Consider the following 20,482-nt stretch of genomic DNA (forward strand, 5'->3'; position numbering starts at 1 on the left):
TAAGACAAATGCATTAGGAGACGGGAAGATACACATGCATTCAGCTTGCATGTCTGTAGGCGCAGATGGATAGTCACATCACTACTTGATGTTTGCAGTGCATGGTTTCATTTGAAACTAGCATGAGTGAAATTTATGTGGGAACAAATGTGCAGAATGGAAAATAAAAATTTCTTAATGTTTCCTTTGGAATTGCAGTTTTGGAATCAGTTCTCAGTTACGCGGAGGCACAACCGAACTGAAGCCGAGTTAAGTGAAGGTGTATTTGATTTAAGGCAGAACAGTCCTCACTTAACCAGCCAAACAGGAAATTGCTTAATTTCTCGGGAAATTCATAGCGTTTGATAGCAGACAACTTAGTCACAAATCACAGGCAATTTTAATCAAATATCAGGTGATTGTCATTAAATGAACCGTAGCCAGGGAGCTGCCATATTGCACAACAAAAAAACACGTAATGAGAGTACTGTGAACATGTAGTTTGTAATTAACTACCTGAAGTATATGATCCAAAGTAGTTAAGTACTGAAAAAGCTGCTGAGAATTGTCATCAGACTACTTCAAACTACACCTGAAAACTGAAGGTATCACCTCATTGTTGTGACTTTCTCCACACTGACTCTTCTATCATCCAACTGCTCTCTGAAAGTCTCTTACCACATGACATACAACATCATGATGTATATGGTTAATGACACAATGAAGTCAACAGTGACTGAATACAGCAGCTGCAAACACATTAACCTTTTTAAATATAAAAAAAAACAAGCTTCTCTATTTCAGCTTTTGGTCCAATATATTATAAAAGGAAGACATTACAGTAGAGCGCAGAAAGGCTGGTGTGATGTTTACATTGTGGGTAAAATCTTTCTGAGAGAATGGCTTTCACGCTGGACGTCATCCAAATACCGGAAACATTATGGAGATGATTTGGAGCAGCAGGACGTTGTCCAAATAAAACAAGTGATGCACGAACACAGAGCAGCTCTCGCCAGGCCAGATGTTGCGAGGTTGCGAAAGTGTCTGGACTGAGGCGGAGTCCATGTTCTCGTCGAAGCGAACAAAGCATACGAATCAGAGGAGTTGTTTATCTGAAAGACAAACAATGGCTCACAGGAGTGTAAATGCAGCGGGTTATAGAATGAAATCATTGGTTTATTCTAAGTGTGTTATATAAGGTTTGAATAAAACACTTTCAGATAAAGTTTTAGTTACTTTTACACTAATAAACTTTACGTGAGTAGGTGGCAGTGGGATGAGCAGGAGATGTATGAGCTCACTAAAAGGAGGCTGACTAATTTAATGATGCGCTAAGTATATAATCCTTCAGAGCTTTTAATCTGTCTTCTGGTAACTGCAGCATCCCAGCATATACGACCATGCACTCATCTGCCAAGTTGTGCTTTAGCAATATACTGTATATCTATAAATTATACTATATATATCTGTGTCTATAAGCTGTTTTTACATATTCACATATAATATCTAAAAAAACAACATATGTATAGTTGTTTTCTATCTATAAATGTAATGCAATGCATTTTAAAGATACACATTGTTTTTTATGTATCTGTAAAGTGTTTTTTTAGCAATATTTGTCTCCAAATTGTGTTTTTTGGCAACATATATCTATAAGTTGTTTTTATATATCTATATGCAATACCTAAAAGAACTATGTATGCATAGTTGTTTTATATATCTATACACTGTTTTTAGCAATTAATTGCTAAAAGTAGCTTTTAAGCTAAATATATCTGTAAACTGTTTTTTAGCAATGTGTATTAATACATTGTTTTTTAGCAATAGCAATATATATTTGTAAGTTATGTGTTTTAGCAATATATATCTATAAATTGCATTTTTTAGCAATATACATCAATAAAATGTGTTTTTAGTGATATATCTGCTAGTTGTGGGTGGTTGTTTGACACTGTCACCTTTTGCATGTCAAAGAAACTTACAAACTCCTTTTCTGCATCTGAATAGTCGCTCAGTTTTTTGTCAGCATGTGAGCATCTTCTCTCATGGAAACGTTTTGAAGTACAACATTATATAACAAATATAATCGGATGTATTCTGGCCTCATCATGCTGGAGTCGTTTCTGTCGTGCGATACGTAATCACTTCCTCCTGCAGTCCAAAATAAAGAAACTGTCTCTTTAATACAACATATAACCAACTAAAACAAAAATTTTCCCTTCAGTCTTTGTATTAGAACAATAGAATAACAGAATAAGAGCAGAAAACAACAGTGGAAAATATAACCGACTCAAAACAACATCAGGGTGGAAAAAAATACCACACTGGAATATTTAAAGACTACTTTCATAGAAAAATGTGGCTACTTGCAGACTTTATGATTAAAAAAAAATATTAGATGCAACATAACAGATTCAGACGTATTTAAGTGGAAAAAGTGTTTTTTCTTAAACAGGGTCTGGCTCGTTCTCAAACACGCACACTAATAACAGGCATAAACATCTGCACAAATGCTGAATGCTGTGTGCTTTCTGATTGTTTTTGCTGATTTGGAAACTATCTGGCAGGCTTTACTGGTGCTCAGAGGTATCAAATTATTATACTATCATTTCATATTCAGCAGTTTTAACACCTTTACTGACTCAGGCTTAGTTTCTTCTTTGCTCTGTCTCAGTTTCTGGTGGCACTGTTATCATCTCTAAATGGATGATTACCAATTAAAAACCCCCAAAGACAGCAGTAAACTTTAACCCAACGATCCCATCGCAGGGATTTCCCTGACATCTGAACACACCGTCTCTCCAGCACTGAGGAATTCATCACAAAGAGCTGCACAGACACTTCTTCTAATGAGATGATTGATGCACTCTGAAGTGCAGGTTCCCAACACAGAAATGTGCTTCTCTATCATCCAGTGAAGAACGGCTGACTCAAAGTTTGAGAACACATAAAAATACATTATTGCTGCTCACATCACTGCCTCACTGTTTTCAAAAAATATAGAAAACATCAAGAAGGAAGAAGCAAACCTGTGGAGCCACTCAGAAATACATCAAGCAGAGTTACCTGCACATGACAAAGTGTCTGACCCACTGAGCTATTTGTATTCTGATTGGCCCAAATCCAATTTGTGTCTTCACTGTCAAATTCGTCCAAGCTAAAACATCAATTTAGAACTGATTCTCTCATATCAACTCATGAGCCAGGCTTTTCATTGAAAATTACTTGTTTATCTTTGGCTTTGACCCTGTGATTCTGTGACAGTAAGTTCATGAATCTGCTGTATTTTGAGGGGAAATGATCTAAAATGTGTTTTTTAAACAATTGTCATATCCAGAGAAAGAAAACCTACAGAAACAGACTTTTCATGAGCTCATTTCAGGGGGACATTTTGTCAAGTTCCTGCTTTGGCTTTTGAGTTTTAATTAAAATCCACAATTACTTACAATCTAAACCCTATTCTATGAATGGTCTACTGCTTTTGTTTCATGTGGGGGGTCCAGGCTGAGAGGCACATCTTCTCTCCAGTAAAGCCTGAAACAACAGACTGCTGCATTGTCTGGAGCCACGATGGGGCCTATATCAAACTCCGGCAAAGAGCACTCGAGTACATTCAAATGCAACAGGACCTCCCATTCGGCCCTGCAGATGTTCATCCTGGCAAGTCGTTACCCGACAAAACCTGCCTTTTAGGCTCTGGGAGCGTCAAAAGCAGCATATGTCCCACGAAAAGGAAACATTCAGGAAGACGAGCCTACAAGAGAAGCGTGGAAACTTTGTACTTGTACTTTGTAACTGTAAACACACTCGATCAAGCTCAAGGCCCCTAAAGAGAGAATAATATCAACACCACACGATAAATCTGACCCTGAAGCCACAACACGCCACTAATTTGTCAACCTGACACCAACAGCTGAAGGTTTTTCTGGACGTTGTTTCTGATAAAGTTTAACGCCATGAACATTAACAGTTCATAACGAAACACCCACTCTTGTGTCGCACTTTGGCAGAGAAAGCCTCAACTTTATAGCGCAGCTGCCACCTTGGAGCCCGGACAGATCCTAGACCATAATGCACTTCTCCACAGAGCAGCGACCCTCCTGTTCTTTTGTGTGGCCGTTGGACCGGTCCTGTTGGACAACACCGGCGGCGACTGGCTGCGACCCACATGAAAGGACCGGGCTGGCCTTTTGCAAGCTACATCCTCCTACTTCTTACGCAGGAAGACCTACAGCAAAGAAATCCACGGCCAAGTACGACATCCAAAGCTAAACCCTTTCTCATGAGCGATGTCAAAACTCTGCCGGGGAAAGTTTCTCTTTCTTTAAAACAACTAACAAAAGCTCAGCTGCTCTTGCTATTCTGTAGAGGGCCACTGAGCCTCCACTCACTCCTGAGACTCCTCTTATTAGTCAAGCACCTAAACAAGGGCCAGGGACTGTTGTCTGCAGGTATGATTAGGGAAGTCACGAGGTGAGAACCGATACTTCAGTACCAAGTCAATGACTAACATGCCTAAAAGTACTGCAGTCTGCTGTTAAATGCCAAAGGAAAAAAGAAAAATGCCCAGTAGCACAGAAGATCACCAACAGGCTGAGGATAATGACAGAGCTGAGCTGCATGGACTCAGCAAAAACAAAAACAAAAAAGGCTCTTTTATGTCCTCTTTACATATGAAAATATATATATCCTTTCCAAATGATATAGCCGTCACTGCCCATATAGTTCTATGTGCCCTTCATGCTGGCGTGGATGCTAAGCAGTACATCCACCTCTCTGTTGCCTGCTACAGCGCTGCCTCTGCTTTTGTCCCTTTCCCAAGAGACTGTCCATTAAATGCAACCCTAATTCCTAAATAAATACAGAATGCAAGAATTTGCAAAAACTTTTCAACCTTTATTCAAATGCAAACAGCACGACGACTATAAACTGAGAATAAACTCATTCAGAATTTGCCTGCAACAAGTTGGGACAGGAGCATGTTTACCTCTGGGATACATCACATTTTCTTTTAACAACGCTCAGTAAGTTTTTGGGACTGAGGACACAATCTGTTGAGGTTTTGAAAGCAAAATTCTTCCCCATTCTTGCTTGATATATGACTTCAGGCGCTCAACAGTCTGGGGTCTCTGTTGTCATATTTTGTGCTTAATAATGCACCACACAGTGGGAGACAGGTCTGGACTGCAGGCAGGTCAGTCTAGTACCTGAACTCTTTTATTATGAAGCCACACTGCTGTAATGCGTTTTGTTATTTTCTTCCTGAAATAATCAGGGACATCAGGGAGGATTTTCTTCTGTGGTATCAAATTGAGTATTGAGAATCGTGGATTTTCCCTGGTACTGGTATCAACCACTAAATTGCTGGTATCATGAGATCCCCTGTGAGTACGATCCGACTTAAAATCCTCTGAAAGCTTTTCACAACATTTTAAAGTCGGCGTCGTTTTGCCACCCACGCAGCAGTGCAGAAAAACCAAACCACCCCTGAATGTGCGGGTGTCAAAACTGAACTGAGAAGAACAATACTGATTGAAGCCCCGGTGGTTTCGACTCAGCGGTGTCTGCACACATCCAAGAGACCTGTTCCCTACATAATCAGCTGACCCTCTGCCAGAGGGGCAAGATCTCCCCCAGGCACCGCTACGGGGTTTTGAGCAGCACATTATTGTTCAACACCGCAGATCCCTGCAAAGGCCAGCGACACCGTCCGCCGGATCCCAGCGCTCCCCAAGCATTTCATGCTCGGCTCTGTTACGGCTAATTGGTGGGCGAGCATCCTGCAGCTCCGTCACAGCAGAAACACACATGCCCATACACAAGCATGTACACACACACACACATATTAGGGTATGTGTGGTGGCCTCTCGCAGCCTGCCGGGTCTGGGTCCAGTGCCAGGCTCCGTCTTGGGCTCTCCACAGAATAAAGAGCAGCTCTGTTCCCCGGGCCTGCTGCACGGGATTCAGCCACTGTTCACCCTCTGCTCCTCAGACAATACCCATTGTTCTACTTTTTAATGAAGAAGAGTCGACATGGAAAAACTCACAGGGTTAGCTTAGTCACTTCCTGGGACCTGGACAGCAATGCAGGAGATGGAGGAACCACTGTGTTCACACAAGCTCACAGAGACGCTCTGTCAGGTTCTCAAAGTCGAACCGTCTTTCAGTTTAAACTGAACGTGTGTCCAACAAACACTGGAAAACATCTTTTCCACTGGGGCTGCACAAATAATCGAAATTTTATCGAAATCGCAATACGGTTTTCTGCAATTTTCAAATCGTAGGAGGTTTAATATTTCTTAGAGGCAAAATGTGTGTCAAAAAACTTCTACAGACTTAGAAAACTGGTACAGATTCATGAAAAAAAAAACACCATAGTCATTTCAACGCGTTTTTCAATCAAAATAAGAATATCCTAAAAGTTTAATTACCTCTAATATCACAAATAATATCACAATTGCAGCATCAGTCAAAATAATCACATTTAGATATTTTTTCAAGATCGTTCCGCTCTATTTTCCGCAACTTTATAATACTGGAAAGAGCAACAAAACAAATGTTGAAAGCAGCAATAATCAATGACTATTTACGCTCCAATTTATCAGCTTTTTCCTAACTGCCTGCAAAAAACGCTGATCATCGTTTTCTAGAGCTCAAGGTGACGTCCTCAAATTACTTTTATTTTATCTTATCTTATATATAAGATATTGAGTTTACTGTAAGAGTAAGAGGAGTAAAGAAACTAATTAATTTAATAATTGATCAATAATCTTTTAACAATTGATTAATCATTGCAACTCTATGCAAATAATAGAGCAGCTACAACAGCCTGGTAAGTTCAGAAAATTGCATCACTTTACTGTAAATGCAGTCTTTAAAACCCAGAAAAGACAGAACTTATATCATATAACGATATCCAAAATCTACCACGATATCTAGTCTCATATCATGACATGATATAACACCGATACATTACTCAGCCCAAACCAAAGCCGTGTAAAGTTGCTGGGAAGTAAAACCAAAACAATAAGCAACAACAAGTGATTCACATTACAAATACTTATTTAACCCACTGTTAATTTAAAAATATCTAATATAGCACAGCTTTAAATACACTTTCGATGGCACATTCAGTTTTTAAAACTCTGTTCAGTTTGTTGAAGTAGAGCTAAATACTTCTGAGAAGGGTTTGAGGGTGAAAGCACAGCTAGCTTGGACCAGTCAATGTGACAAATTAGACTTCAGTTAAACATGAAGGCCACTCATGTGATTAATCTGGGGAGTAGATTTCAGAAGCAGGGCCTCAACGGCACAAATAACAGCAGCTCACGGTGCTTCGGCAGCCTTTAAACAAAGCAGCTTAGATGTAATCTGTGCAGACTATTGAGAAGAGCAGCCACAACGAACGCTAAGCCCACAGTCCCCCATATGGCATTTAACAGGAGCGACGGCTGCAAACCTCTCCGCTCTCCCTGACAGCGGCCATGATGTTCGGCAAACGCTGCGACCGTGAGTTTGAAGCGGATGCTCTCCTGGATGTGGCTGCAATCTAATTTCATGTCAACTCTGTGGTTTGCTGAGGCAGAGAAGCAGACATGAGCTGAATTCCTGCTGCACGGAGTCATCATCCTGTGGTTCAACTTTAAGCATATAGAGCGGCTCGTACTGTACATGTGACTCACGCAGATTGATTGCAGTCATTTCACATGCTTCCAGTCAGTGTGCACTTACAGAGATGAAATTGCCACTTTGAAGCTTTGCTTATACCCTCTAATGGGCGGCTAAATGACAATGTCAGATTGATCAGGCAATAAGTGCAGAGTAAATTGATCTGTTGATAAAGTATATTCTCTGGGATATCAGTGTTGTTCTGTGCAGAGTAAACATTAGGAGGGCTGCCCTCATCATCATGTGCAACCCATCTTCCTCTTGTAGGCTTGTCTCACAAACACTATGGCAACCACAAGAGAGGTGAAGGCTCGCAAACACGCTCTCCAGAGTAACAACAGAGACATTTTCCTTCTATGGGAAAACCTGAACCCTCTAAACACTGTAAGATTCACAAGACACACAAGGTAGAGCTGCAACAATTAGACGACTGATCAATTATTAAATGAATCTGCATCTATTTTCATAGTCAATTAATCATTTTAAGGTATTTTTTGAACAAAGAATGTCCAAATTCTCTTATTTCAGCTTAACAATAGTGTTCAAACTCAAACCTCATTTCTTTTTAGTTTAAAGCAAACTTGGTTTCACATTTATTCTAATTATTATCTACCAAAGATCTTCTCTTTGTCAGTGTTTTGGTTCATTTTGTAAAAACGGGAAAAGAAGAGTTTAATGAAATCAATGAAACACCAAAGTATGGTTTACATTTTCTACTACCTTGTCATTTGCAAGTCTTCATCATTTCACTTCATTGTTAATTTAAAAAACAAACTCAAAAACAAACAAAACAAAACATTTACGGACATCACCTCCAGAAATCAGTGGCTGACATTTTTGAACATTTACGGACATTTTATGGACCAAACAAGTAATTGATTAATCAAGACAATGATCAACAGATAAATCAATAATGAAAATAATCATTAGTTGCAGCCATAATACAAGGCAGGGCTGCACGATTCTGCAAAAAAAAAAAAAAAAATCATATTGCTGATTATTCTGACAGATGTGTTTGTTATATGATTCACCAGTTAGTGGGAAGGGTCATTTTTGCATCCCAATTAAATTTTTCACAAAAAAAAATAAACTATTAAAATCATGATGATGTGACATTGATTGATGATTTTTCTTACATCTGGAGAACAAGATTTGTAGACCAGGGCATCTCTGCAGCACTACAGTACTTCATTATAAAGCTGTTTTGTCACACATTTTTTCTTTATTGAAAAACTGCAGCTTCTGTGATTTGGGTAATGCACTTGGCCAGGTTGCAATTCTGATAATGTTTTGATTAGTTGTGCAGCTCAAATACAAAGCCCTAACAAACAGCAAACCACTTACTGAAACATTTGTAAACAGTGAATAAATTCCAGTTTACAGCAGCATGGAAATCCAGCCCCTTTAGTACTTTAAACAATGAATATTTGGGTTTAAACTACAACCACACTTCATGGCCAAGGTCACATGTGAATTAGCCTCTCTTATCGTGGCAGAGGCCTTGCATTACAATTAGCCTAAGTCTGTTTCAAAGATCAGCCCGGCTCGGCTCCAGGGATTCACGAGACGGAGGCTTCAATGGGAGGGTTTCTTTTGGTAGAAAATGCAGACTCAGCCGGCGGTGAACCCAGATGTTCCTCCTCACAGAAAGTGGCAATAGGATCATTCAGATCATTGCATGTGATTGGTTAAAATATCAGCCTGGGAATGATGATTTGCATTTTGGAAAATTCTGGCACACGAGACCTTATACAATCAAGGTGCATTCACATTTAACTTAGAGTCAGTTGTTGAGTTTACATGATTTAGAAATACTCAAACTTAATGGGAGTGAGTGGTTTGTTTTATAGAGAAACAAAGAGGCCTGATATTGCTAATTATCACTGTGAGCAGACAACAGGCTTGCTGCAGTAGTAGGTGTTTGGACATTGATAGATTACATTACTCGTCCACCGTCGAAGCGTGTTATTAATCTTTAGTTGGACGACGGATGCCACAATTATAAACTGAACGTAAAATGAAAGACTGAAATATGCTGGAAAAGCAACTATGCAGTGAGCAGAGACATAAAAGTGAGTATTGTCTTGTTCAGTACATTAGCATGAAGGCGTTAGCTGGTGCTAACTGGTCAAAACTAAAAGGCCTTTTCACACCACATTTGTTTTATTTGTGCAATTTATTCACGTGTTAATAATATTTTTGAAACCTGTATGTATTGGCTGTAACAAGGTAATTTTTTCCTTCTAATAAAAGGAGCACCAGATCTTATTTACCTGATGTTGATTCAATTGGTTTTGCCGTGGAGTGATTTATATTTAGAAGCTTGGCGATATATTTGAAAAATCATGCCATTTATTCGTTTGTAACTTGCTAAACTACGCCGGCCTTGCCAAGGAGGTAGCATTATAACTGGCGTGAACTTAACATTAGCATTGCTTTACAACGGCAGTAACAGTTATTGAGATCAATGGGGGATGTTTGACAGACCTGGCAACCTCAAATGCAATAATGAACCAAAGTTCAGAGATCTTAAAGATCTGACGGTAAACATCAAAAGAAGCGCTCTAACATTACAGATTCTGATAAAAGTCCAGTGTAATCAGTAACAGCGGTGTTGTCATGAGCTCATTAAGCAGTGGGAAAATTTCCTCGCTGTGACACAATAATTTGGGCTGAGTATGATGAATTAATACTTTCTGGGCACTGAACGAAATGTGCCTGTTGTTCTTTAGTGAGGTATTTTCTCATCTAAATCAAGAAGTCTGGGAACTATTGCAATATTTGTTTTTTTTTAACATCAAAAAGAAAAGAAAAACATGTCGCCCACAGCTCATATTTCACTTAATATTAATTGCAGATCAAAAAATAAAAAAGTTGTACAGCTGACGATCTACGCACAATTCTTACTGAAGTAATCAGCCTTATTTTACATGTGGTTTCAAACACACACACACACACACACACACACACACACGTGGTCTGCTCAGATGATGGAAGTCATGAGTCAACGTCTGAAAGGAGGCTTTTCACAGCACACGGCATGGACCCAAATTCAAATACTGTATGTCCTTGATAAGAAATTCAAGGGTTTGGCGGGGTGAGTCGCTCACACAGCACAGGCCTTTAATCCAAACTGCTCCCTACTGTGATCCAGGACCTGCCTGATGATCAAACACATGAGGAGTGGCGGGTAAACAGTCCTGCTGCTGTTCCATCACACCTCGGCTGAGCATATGTTGAAGGAAGTCTACACTACAACATCGAATTAAGTCCAGAAACACAACAAAAATATGAACTTGGCGGTTTTGTTTTTGCTCCCGTTTTTCATGAGTTGATGTAAGAGATTCCTCTGTGCACACAAAATTTCTCTCGAATTTTGACCACAAATTTGTTGAAATCCATGTTAGTTCACAGGTTGTTTGCTCGGACTGGTCATAATAAAAAGCCACTCAGCAGTTTGAGTTTGAAAAGTTTGAGTTTTAGCCACTGAACTATGGGTTTTCCACATCAGGCTGCAGAGACCAGATGTTTTTCCAAGGAGGGCAAAGTTATGACCTGCCCTGCTCTGCCTCTGATTGGCTCAGCCTGATAATCTTATCATAATCAATCACTCCTTGTGCCTAAACCTAACTGGCCCAACCAACCATATACATACAGGCTTGAGCTGCAACAATCTACTGATTTTTAATATATTATTAATTGACTACTTAAAAAATCTCCATGTTTTTCATTATTCGTTAATCATTTTAGTCCTATTTTAGTTTAAAAAAGTCAGAATTCTCTAATCTCAGCTTCTCAAATGTGAATATTTTCTGGTTTCTTCATGCCTCTATGACAGTAAACTGAGTATCTTTGAGTCGTGGACAAAAACGAGACATTTAATGAGGTCATCTTGGGTTTTGGGAAACATTTTCTGACATTTTATGGACCAAAGAACTAACTGATTAATCAAGATAATGAGAGTAATTGCTGGTTGCAGCCCTAACAGCCTTGGATCGTACGTCATCGTACCTCTGAACAAATAAAAAAATAAAAAGCCGAACAACAGTTGAGTTGTTTCTATATTCCAGGGTTCATAATCTACATGGAGTAAGTTAGGGATAAAATGTAGATCATGAAATTTTGAATAAAACATGAGAAATAAACATTATAATGCTTTTTTTACTTGCACCTGTACAAACTGTTGTCATTATTAGCGGTTATCAAATAGCAACAAAGGCTAAAATAGACCGTTGTAATTAATCTCGGACTGTAACATCTATAAAATGTCAGAAAACAGTGAAAAATGCCCCACCTTCTCAAAATCTGAGGTGGTGTCTTAAATATGTTTTGACAGACCAAAACCCAAAAGATATTCCGTTTAATAAATGAATTTGACGAAAATAAAGAAAGAGGAAAGATATTTGAGAGGCTTAAAACATCATTTTCTGCCATTTTTTGCATATAAAATTACTTTCATGATAAATCAAATATCAAAATATTGTGACAGTTTAATTCTTTTTTTTTACCACTTGTGTAGTCAGGCTAGAATTACTAGTCTGGCATGGTATTTTACTTGCCCCAGGGAAGCGGGCAATCCTGATTGTTGAGCCTTAGCAAAGGAAAAGTGCTCACTAACACAGATTTTAACAAATGTGTCAAGGAAATTAAAGAGAAACAAACATTTTGTGTGTATAGAAGAAGTCTTCAACTCATGAAAAAGCTAAAACAAAAGTGTAAGTGTTAAATAAAAATGTGTTACTTATATTTTATGACTGGTAAAGGATCAAACCAGCTGAATTAATTAATCAAAAACATTGTGGGGGGGTTAACATGACAGAATAAAGCTCATCATTGGCAAACAATATCAGAAATGATTAAAAAGCAGATGAAACGATCATTAATCAGCAGCCAAGTGCACTTAAAATCTTGATTCACCAGAACTGGTAACCAGCAACACGGTGGGATGGAAAGAGGACCGCGAGGCTCGACGAGACGAGGTATCATCTTAATCATCCGCTATTCAAACTGAAGTGAGGTCATCAGAGTCACACGGTGCCACTCGCTCCGGCAATCAATGGAGCCAACTGCCATCAGGCACGGCTGAGACACATTAGGGTTTAAATGGCAGTAAATAACAGTAAATGCTGTGATTATAGCACTAAACTCTTCTAATGCTGGAGGGCTTCCATCCCGCCAAGAGCTGCTGAGGCATCATGCTGGCAGCGGGGGAGGAGGAAGGGGGAGAGAGAGCGGTGGAGCGGGGGAGTTCCTGACGTGCTATGAGGATCCGCTTCCCTGACAGCCAGCCACACGAAACCCTGAAGTTAGACAGGTAGGGTTTTTTTTTCCTGGAAAGCATAATGAGGATTAGTTTTGTAAACCAAACTGATGGATCCTAATCGTGTTCTCACCCCTGGCATTTACTGCTCAGAGTGTTTACAGACCCAGACTGCATGCATTCTGCTGCGTCAGACTGATTTATGTATTTTATACACTGTGCATGCTTTTTAAGCCTGTGCTTCTGCTTTGCATGTTTTAGTTTGTGTCTAACAATGCACTGCAATGCTGCCTCCAGTCCATGTTATATCCCTCATTTTATTTGCACAGTATCTGTGTTTTAAATGGTTAGTATGTTAGTATGTAATTTCATTCCTATGTTCTGTTTTTAGGGTGACTTTTCACAGCTGTTCAGGAACTACAGATCAAACATACCCTCTTGGCTATATGGTGTGTTTACAGCAAGATTCAGGCTGTTAAAGGGATGGTTTGGATTAACAGAGACAGGGTTTTATGAGGTTGCTTATCAGTAGTCAGTGTATCAGCTACAGGAGGAGCCAGCAGCAGCAAAATCTGCTGCGGAAAACGCCATTATATAAGCCAAAATATCAGTCTCTACAAACCAACCAAACTCCATAAGCAAAATAATTAATTTTACTTTGCAGAACACGGGGGCTGCTGCCTCGTCTGTTAGTTTGTTTGTCTTAACGTGTGACATCAGTGAATCCAAACTATCCTTTTAAAACACCAAAGTCATACAGTAACACAAACAAACTAACAGATTGAGGCAGCGGTAGGCCACCAACCTTCTGTTCTGCAAGGTAAAATTAATGATTTTTACTATGGAGTTTGGTTGGTTTGAAGAGAGCAAAATTTGGTTCATATAGCAGCAGTTTCCTGTTAGAAGAGGCAGTCTGATGGCAAGTTAAAACGATGAAAATATTGCATTTTTAAGTGGCTAAAATACCTTTTCTTGCTGATTGTGTACATTGCTTCCATGCTGGTATTGCTCTCTGCTTCACCTAACCGGGGACATGCTGACCAGCATCTACTGTAGCTAATACACTGATTATCAATAAGTACCTCATACAACCCCACTCCAAATAATCCAAACTATCCCTTCAATGTGCACTGTCCAATAAATAAACCAATAAATAAAATAAATGTAAGATGCTCAGATGTTGTGGGCATTATGTGGTTCTAAAAGCACATGTGATTTAGTAGAAGGCCCAAATCCGTCTGTGGTGTGACGTCAAAACCTCTCCACCCCAAAGTCTGCTGAATGGGATTCATTATTGTCTGACAAGCAGCAATCACACCCAGCACAACACTGGAAAACACACACACACACACTCAGAACACACTGATCTGACTTCCACCTCAACTTGATCCACTTTCAGTAATGGGCTTACAGGCTAAAAGATCTGTGCCACCAACCAACACTAACAAAAACAAAGCTCTGCACCAGCAGACAGAAAAAACACAGAAAATTAAACCTTTTCTTCACCTTAAACACAAGTTTACAATCACGCGGCTGTAAGAACCTGAAGTCAAATTCCCTCTGCTGAGCAGCTAATGTTTATGAGAGCAGTTGGCCAAGCGACGATCACGTTTGACCCACATTTTGCCAGCTCTCAGATTTCACCATCACTCCACTGTTCTTCTATTTAGGCCTTTATTCAGTGACGGGGGGGAGCTGTGTACTGGAAATTCTCCTCATCAGCAAAAAGTTCACCATGGCCTATATAACGACACTTTAGAGCACAAGAGAACATACTAAATAATAATGCTTTACCACCAAAAAGATGTCGTCCTTTACAGCTGCAGCTATTAATCAATAAAAAGAAAATGAACTGCGACCTATTTTGATAATCAGTTAATCATTTTCATGTCAAACATTTGCTGGTTCCAGCCTCTTCAATGTGAGGATTTGCTGCTTTACTTGTGATAGTAAATGAACACTCTTTGAGTTTTGGACTGTTGGTTGGACAAAAGAAGCAACGTCACATTTTGCTATGAGCATTTTTCACAATTTTTTGACATTTTATTGACTAAGATTATTTATTTATCATTTAACAACACTGTAAAATGAGATTTAGTTGTAGTACCTAGCTGATTAATTAGTAAAAGATAAATAAAAATATAGAACAAATTATTTAATGTTGTCAAAAGTATGAATACTTCAGTACTTTTCATTACCGCATTGTTTAAAACGATATAAAACTCACATTAAGTTCATTGACTTTTTCTGAACCAGCACTGCAGCATCCTATTTTGCATGCATACCATTTCTTTTTTCTTTTTGTCGCACTAGCCAGTATTGTTTTTTTTAGACTAGACTTTAAACAGTTATTCAATTATTTACAAAAATAATCAACAGATTAATATATAGCTGCAACAACTAATCAATTATTAAATTAACTGCCAATTGTTTGGATCATCAGTTTATCAGTTTGAGTCATTTTGTAAGAAAACAAGTTAAAATTCTCTGATTTCAGCTTCTTAAATGTGAATATTTTCTGGTTTCTTTAGTCCTTTATGACAGAAAAACATCATGTCTTTAGGTTGTGGACAAAACAAGACATTTGAGAACATCTTTCACCATTTTCTGGCATTTTACGGGCCAAACAACTAATCAGTTAATCACCAAAATAATCAAAAAGTCCTTCTTACTGAACTAAATTTTCACCAATCAGTTAACGTGGTGGTGATGGATGTTTTTATTCACAGCCAGGTGGCCGCCAGCAACATAAACAGTTGTTATCTTAATTTAGGTCTTAATTATGTGTCCATCCGACATCAAATCCTCTTTAAACACTTTAAATCTGCGGGGTTCTTCTTTCAACAGCGGCAGCAGGAATGTTCGGCGTTCACTCCCAGGTAACATAATTGTTGACAGACGCTGCTGACACTTTATGATGTGACAGATGTTTCAGAGGACCCGGCATGCTGGGCACTTCAGTAGTGAGCCAGCGTCTGGGCTCATAAAGTTGAGGGGGAAAAAAGACTTGACATAAAAGCAATAATTTGCCGTGTTATGACTGCAGGTGTCTCGTGTGACCAGGCTTGGAAATTTACAGAAGCAGTGAGGCTGCTGGACAGACTGTAGGCTGCAGTAAACGTTTTATTATCCTGCGTTTTAGAGTCCGTGGAGAGTAAATGTGATCAAGTCCATTTTATTTATACAGCGCCATCATGGCAGGAGTCATCTCAGGTCGCTTTTCATATAAAGCAGGTCTAGACTGTACTCTTTATTATGTTATTTATAGAGACCCAATAACTCCACCAAGAGCGAGCACTGGAGTGAGAGTGGAGAGGAAAAACAGGCAGAAACCAGAACCAGACTCTATGGTGGGACTTCAACACAAAGACTGGACCAGAACACTTTACTGTGCAACTAAAAAAATATATATTCAACATCTATAGATTGTTATAAGACTGAATAAAACATCTTATTGCAATTATTTTGACAATATTGCAATCATTTTCCTTGTAAAACACAAAAACATTTATGGTGTGTTATTTTTTCAGGGATCCATACTAAACAAGTCTAAAGTCTAGAGAATGATGTGTAGGCCATGACACGTCTGCAGCCCCACAACATCTAATTTTAAACAGTATACTGGCACACAAAATACCAAAATACTGAGGACAGGACAGGACAGGACCTGCAAAGATATATCTAGAAGTTCTAATAAATGTGTCAGCTACTGAAGATAAAAGTGATATTTTTCAGGACTCCATTGATAGTTTTGAGTTATTATAAAAGTTCACTATCAGCTCTGTGTTTGAGGGATTGTGGGATCAATCTTATATCTTCTGAGATTGCCATCTCAATGGATCCAGATGTTTATACTTGGAGAACCACCCCATATTATAACGGATAAAGTCCAAAGATATAGAGTACATACAGTATTATTTGTCTCTTGTCTCAAAGTAAGGTCCCATGGTGGTTCACTGGCGGGGGGGGGGGGGGACTTTGCCTCTCCATAACAGATAAAGTCCCGATAGTTGCAAAAAGCAACTTCATCCTGATTCATCTTCATGATGATTTAACTTCATCAGCTTTTTTTAATGTAACTCAATATGTTAAATGAACAAAAGATAATATTATATCAACTGCAGACCCCTGAACTGGACGTAAAATCGAATCATGGCAAACTTTGTGATATCAGCAAATATTGTATTGTTGTCCAAAGAATCTAATATCATATTGTGTGATTTACCCACAGAGTAAAGGACAGTTGTCAGGGCATAAAATCAATGATCAGTTACTCCTACAAATCAGTTCTTGATAGTCTAACAGTGGCAAGTGCAAAATAGAAAAATGCTCCAGTCAATGAGTCAAATGGAATCGTTACCTTAAATCAAAAGTCAAATCAAAGTCAACACCGTAAACTGGAGGAAAGCACTTTTGCCGATGCGAACAATCCATGTTCAACAATCCAATATGATCGATGCAAAGTGAAAATATCAATCCATATCATCGTCTTTAAGAGATGCATTTATTTATTTTGAAATTCCCATGGCACGTCTGTGTCACGAATTTCCGGAAGAGTTCAGTCATAAACTTGAAGAATCATAATTTAGTTGTTTTTAGTGAGCTGACATGAATGTAACTTAATGTTAAATGAACATTGTATTGTGGCAGACTTTGTGATTTCAGCAAATATTGTATCGTTGTCCAAAGAATCGATATCACATCGTGATGAAACTTGTGATTTACATCCCTAGTAAATGACAGTCGTCAGGGTATAAAATGAATGATCTAACTTTACAAATCAATACTTGATAGTCTAACAATGACATAATTGTCAGTGCAGAATATAATTCAGAATCGAGGATAAAGATAATTGTGACACTCCTACATTTTACAGACATTTTTACCAAAGTAAAGTAGTACTCTGCCTCTCTATAACAGATACAGTCCAAAGATTCACCTCTAGTTTTACTGATTGCTCGATAAATGACAGCAGTAAATTGGAGGAACTTGCTTTCACCTATGCAAACACAGCAGGACTCAAGAAGCTGAAACAAGCCTTCACACTGGAACATATGACAGCGAAGCTTCACATGCAGAAGGACTCCAGATGTGCTGTACTTGAACGCCTCATCTTTGTGTCAAGGACTGTTCAACAAGGTTTTACCCATCATGTCAATGTAAATAAAGTTGGGGAAAAAAAGAAATAGTTTACTGGGAAGTGTGCTGAGTCAAAAAACGACAGATCTGAGTGGCTGTTCAACTTCATCACTACTTTGATAAACGTTCAAATCTATCAGTTCAACATATGCTCCTTTTTTTTGGTCGGAATAGCCCTTTTTTTCCCCCCTGAACAATAAAGGGACAGGCGTGCTGGACAAACAGAGCAGAGGTCCAACCTACACACACACACAGCTGTCCATGTCCCAGGACACACTGAAGCATGGAGGGAACAAAGAGACAAACACATGAAAACGACTTTCTTACCAGCACGGTCGCAAACCTCTCCTCCAGCTCTCCTGGCTCGGGCATGGGCAGCTTCAGAGGCATGTTGTGTCCCCTGAAATCAGTGTGCTGGTCCATGCTCCCCGCGTTCCCCATGTTTGACCGACAAGTACAACTTTTCACCCCACGAAATCACCACCTCCTCCTCCTCCTCTTCTTCTTCTTCTCCTCTTTTATTCCACTTCTTGATGGAGAAAAAATAAATCTCCGCACGGCTTTTTCTTTAAAAAAAAAAAAAAAAAAAAAGTAAATATCCTCTTTGGTCTTTTTTTAATGCTCAGTCGCCCCTCACAGGCTTCTTTACCGCAGGTTTAACTTCTTCAACATTAAGCACATGTGAGGAGGGAGGCGGCGTAATGCGACGGGTCCGAGCAGGAGGAGCAGGAGGAGCAGCGGCGGCAGCAGCGGAGCCCCCGGTGAGGCATTTTCACGGCGGAATGAGGAGAAAACTTGAGTCGATCCACACACGGACCTTTTCCTCGCCGTTATCCGTATCTTGCACAATTTCGGCTCCACTCCCAGTCGGTAGTAATGACGACGAGCATGATTCACGCTTGTTGCAATCCCCTCCGTCCGTCCGTGCGTCTGTGCGTCTGGGAGTGAGTGAGCGAGTTAGTGGAGCTGGAGCTTCACTAATCCCTCCGCTGCTGACCAGCTAGTTTAAGGAGAGGAGGGGGCTCCACACACTCTCTCACACACACACACACACACACACATACACACCGCTGCCGGGCTGCACACACTCTCATCCCTCCCTACAATGAGCTCTTTCAGACAGGGCAAGCCTCCCACTTCTTCTTCTTCTTCTCCTTCTTCTCCTTCTCGGGGCGTAGCTCCCAAAGCCGTAGCTAAGGAGATGATATTTTTTCTGTGTTGCATTGTGGTACTTTGAGTTCAGTGCGGGAGGCAACAAACTTGGGGCCCACAGCGATCCCCCCGACCCCCACCACTCAGGCAATTAGAGATGATCACAGGGCTGTAAATACGGAAGCCCATTACTATCAATTTGATGGAAAAACATCCTGTACGTCATTATAATCAGAAACTTTATCAAAATTACTTAGTTTCTCTAAATAATGATTTACTAACTCAACAAAATGAGTTAATAGGCTGTCCCAAAATAATGACTTTGTATCTCAATAAGATAAGTTCAAATCGGACTTTAGCAAAACTACAGTTTAAGGAGTAAATCCAGATTCAAAATTAGGCAAGGCTTTGTTGCACAATTAATATTGTTTAGTTAATACAAGTTTATTGATTTAAACCGAAATTTAGAAAGAGCTTAATCAGTATGAAGAGTCTAGCTAACCCAAAGTAAAATAAATAAATAAATCTCAGTGCTGTTGGGGCCTAGTAAATATATAAAAAACTATTTAACATCTTTAACAAGATGTTACATTGTTTGCTAGCTAGCTAAAAGTAAAAGTTACACTGTTTCCTAGCAATGTTTCCTTGTTTCCTAGCTAGCTAAAAAGTTAGTTACATTGTTTGTTAGCCTACGAAAAACTTAACAAATGTTACATTGTTCGCTAGCTAGCTAGAAAGTTAACAAATGTCGCTTTGTTGGTTAGCTAGCTAAAAAGTTAAAATCACATTGTTCGCTAACTAGCTAAAAAGTTGGTTACATTGTTTGCTTAGTTAACGAATGTCACTTTCTTGGTTAGCTGGCTAAAAAGTTAGCTAGTCTAGTTAGCCTGCTCGTTATGGCTCCGCAGAGTAGCTCTAATTTCTCCTCCTTTGAGGAAAACATGTTGGCCGAATTAATGGAGCAATATACTTAAACAGTGAAGATCTACGAAACAGTCAGTAAGGAAAAAAGAGACTGGCTGGCAGAAACTGTCAGACTGTTCAGCTAAAAAAGAAGACATTATAAACCTCAATTGGGCTGAATCTTCCCTTTAACTCTTTTGAAAAACTTTTTTTTTGCTCAATCCATCTAAAAATCGCACGTTATTAAGATAAGATTATTCATGTGTTAAGAAAATAAACAGCAGTATAGTGCATCCCATCATATAAGCATACTATTTTATATTTTAGAAAAAAATAACAGTTAAATACATGTGGTGGAGTTAAAAGGTATAATATTTCCCT

General features: G+C 39.1%; 1 protein-coding gene across 8 annotated transcripts in view; it reads right to left on the reverse strand.

Annotated features, from left to right (window-relative positions):
- Nucleotides 1–19,098, reverse strand: part of fmnl2a (formin-like 2a) — an 88,536-nt gene extending 69,438 nt beyond the window's left edge. For all 8 annotated transcript variants that reach the window (XM_084725259.1, XM_084725260.1, XM_084725253.1 and 5 more), the window contains exon 1: nt 18,374–19,098. In XM_084725259.1, the coding sequence (XP_084581385.1) occupies nt 18,374–18,487 (114 nt within the window). In that variant the 5' untranslated portion in view covers nt 18,488–19,098. The remainder of the gene's footprint in view (nt 1–18,373) is intronic.
- Between the last annotated feature and the right edge of the window lie 1,384 nt (nt 19,099–20,482).

Source organism: Lutjanus erythropterus, chromosome 8 (genome assembly GCF_056507025.1).
Source record: "Lutjanus erythropterus isolate fLutEry1 chromosome 8, fLutEry1.hap2, whole genome shotgun sequence".
NCBI classification, from domain to species: Eukaryota; Metazoa; Chordata; class Actinopteri; order Lutjaniformes; family Lutjanidae; genus Lutjanus; species Lutjanus erythropterus.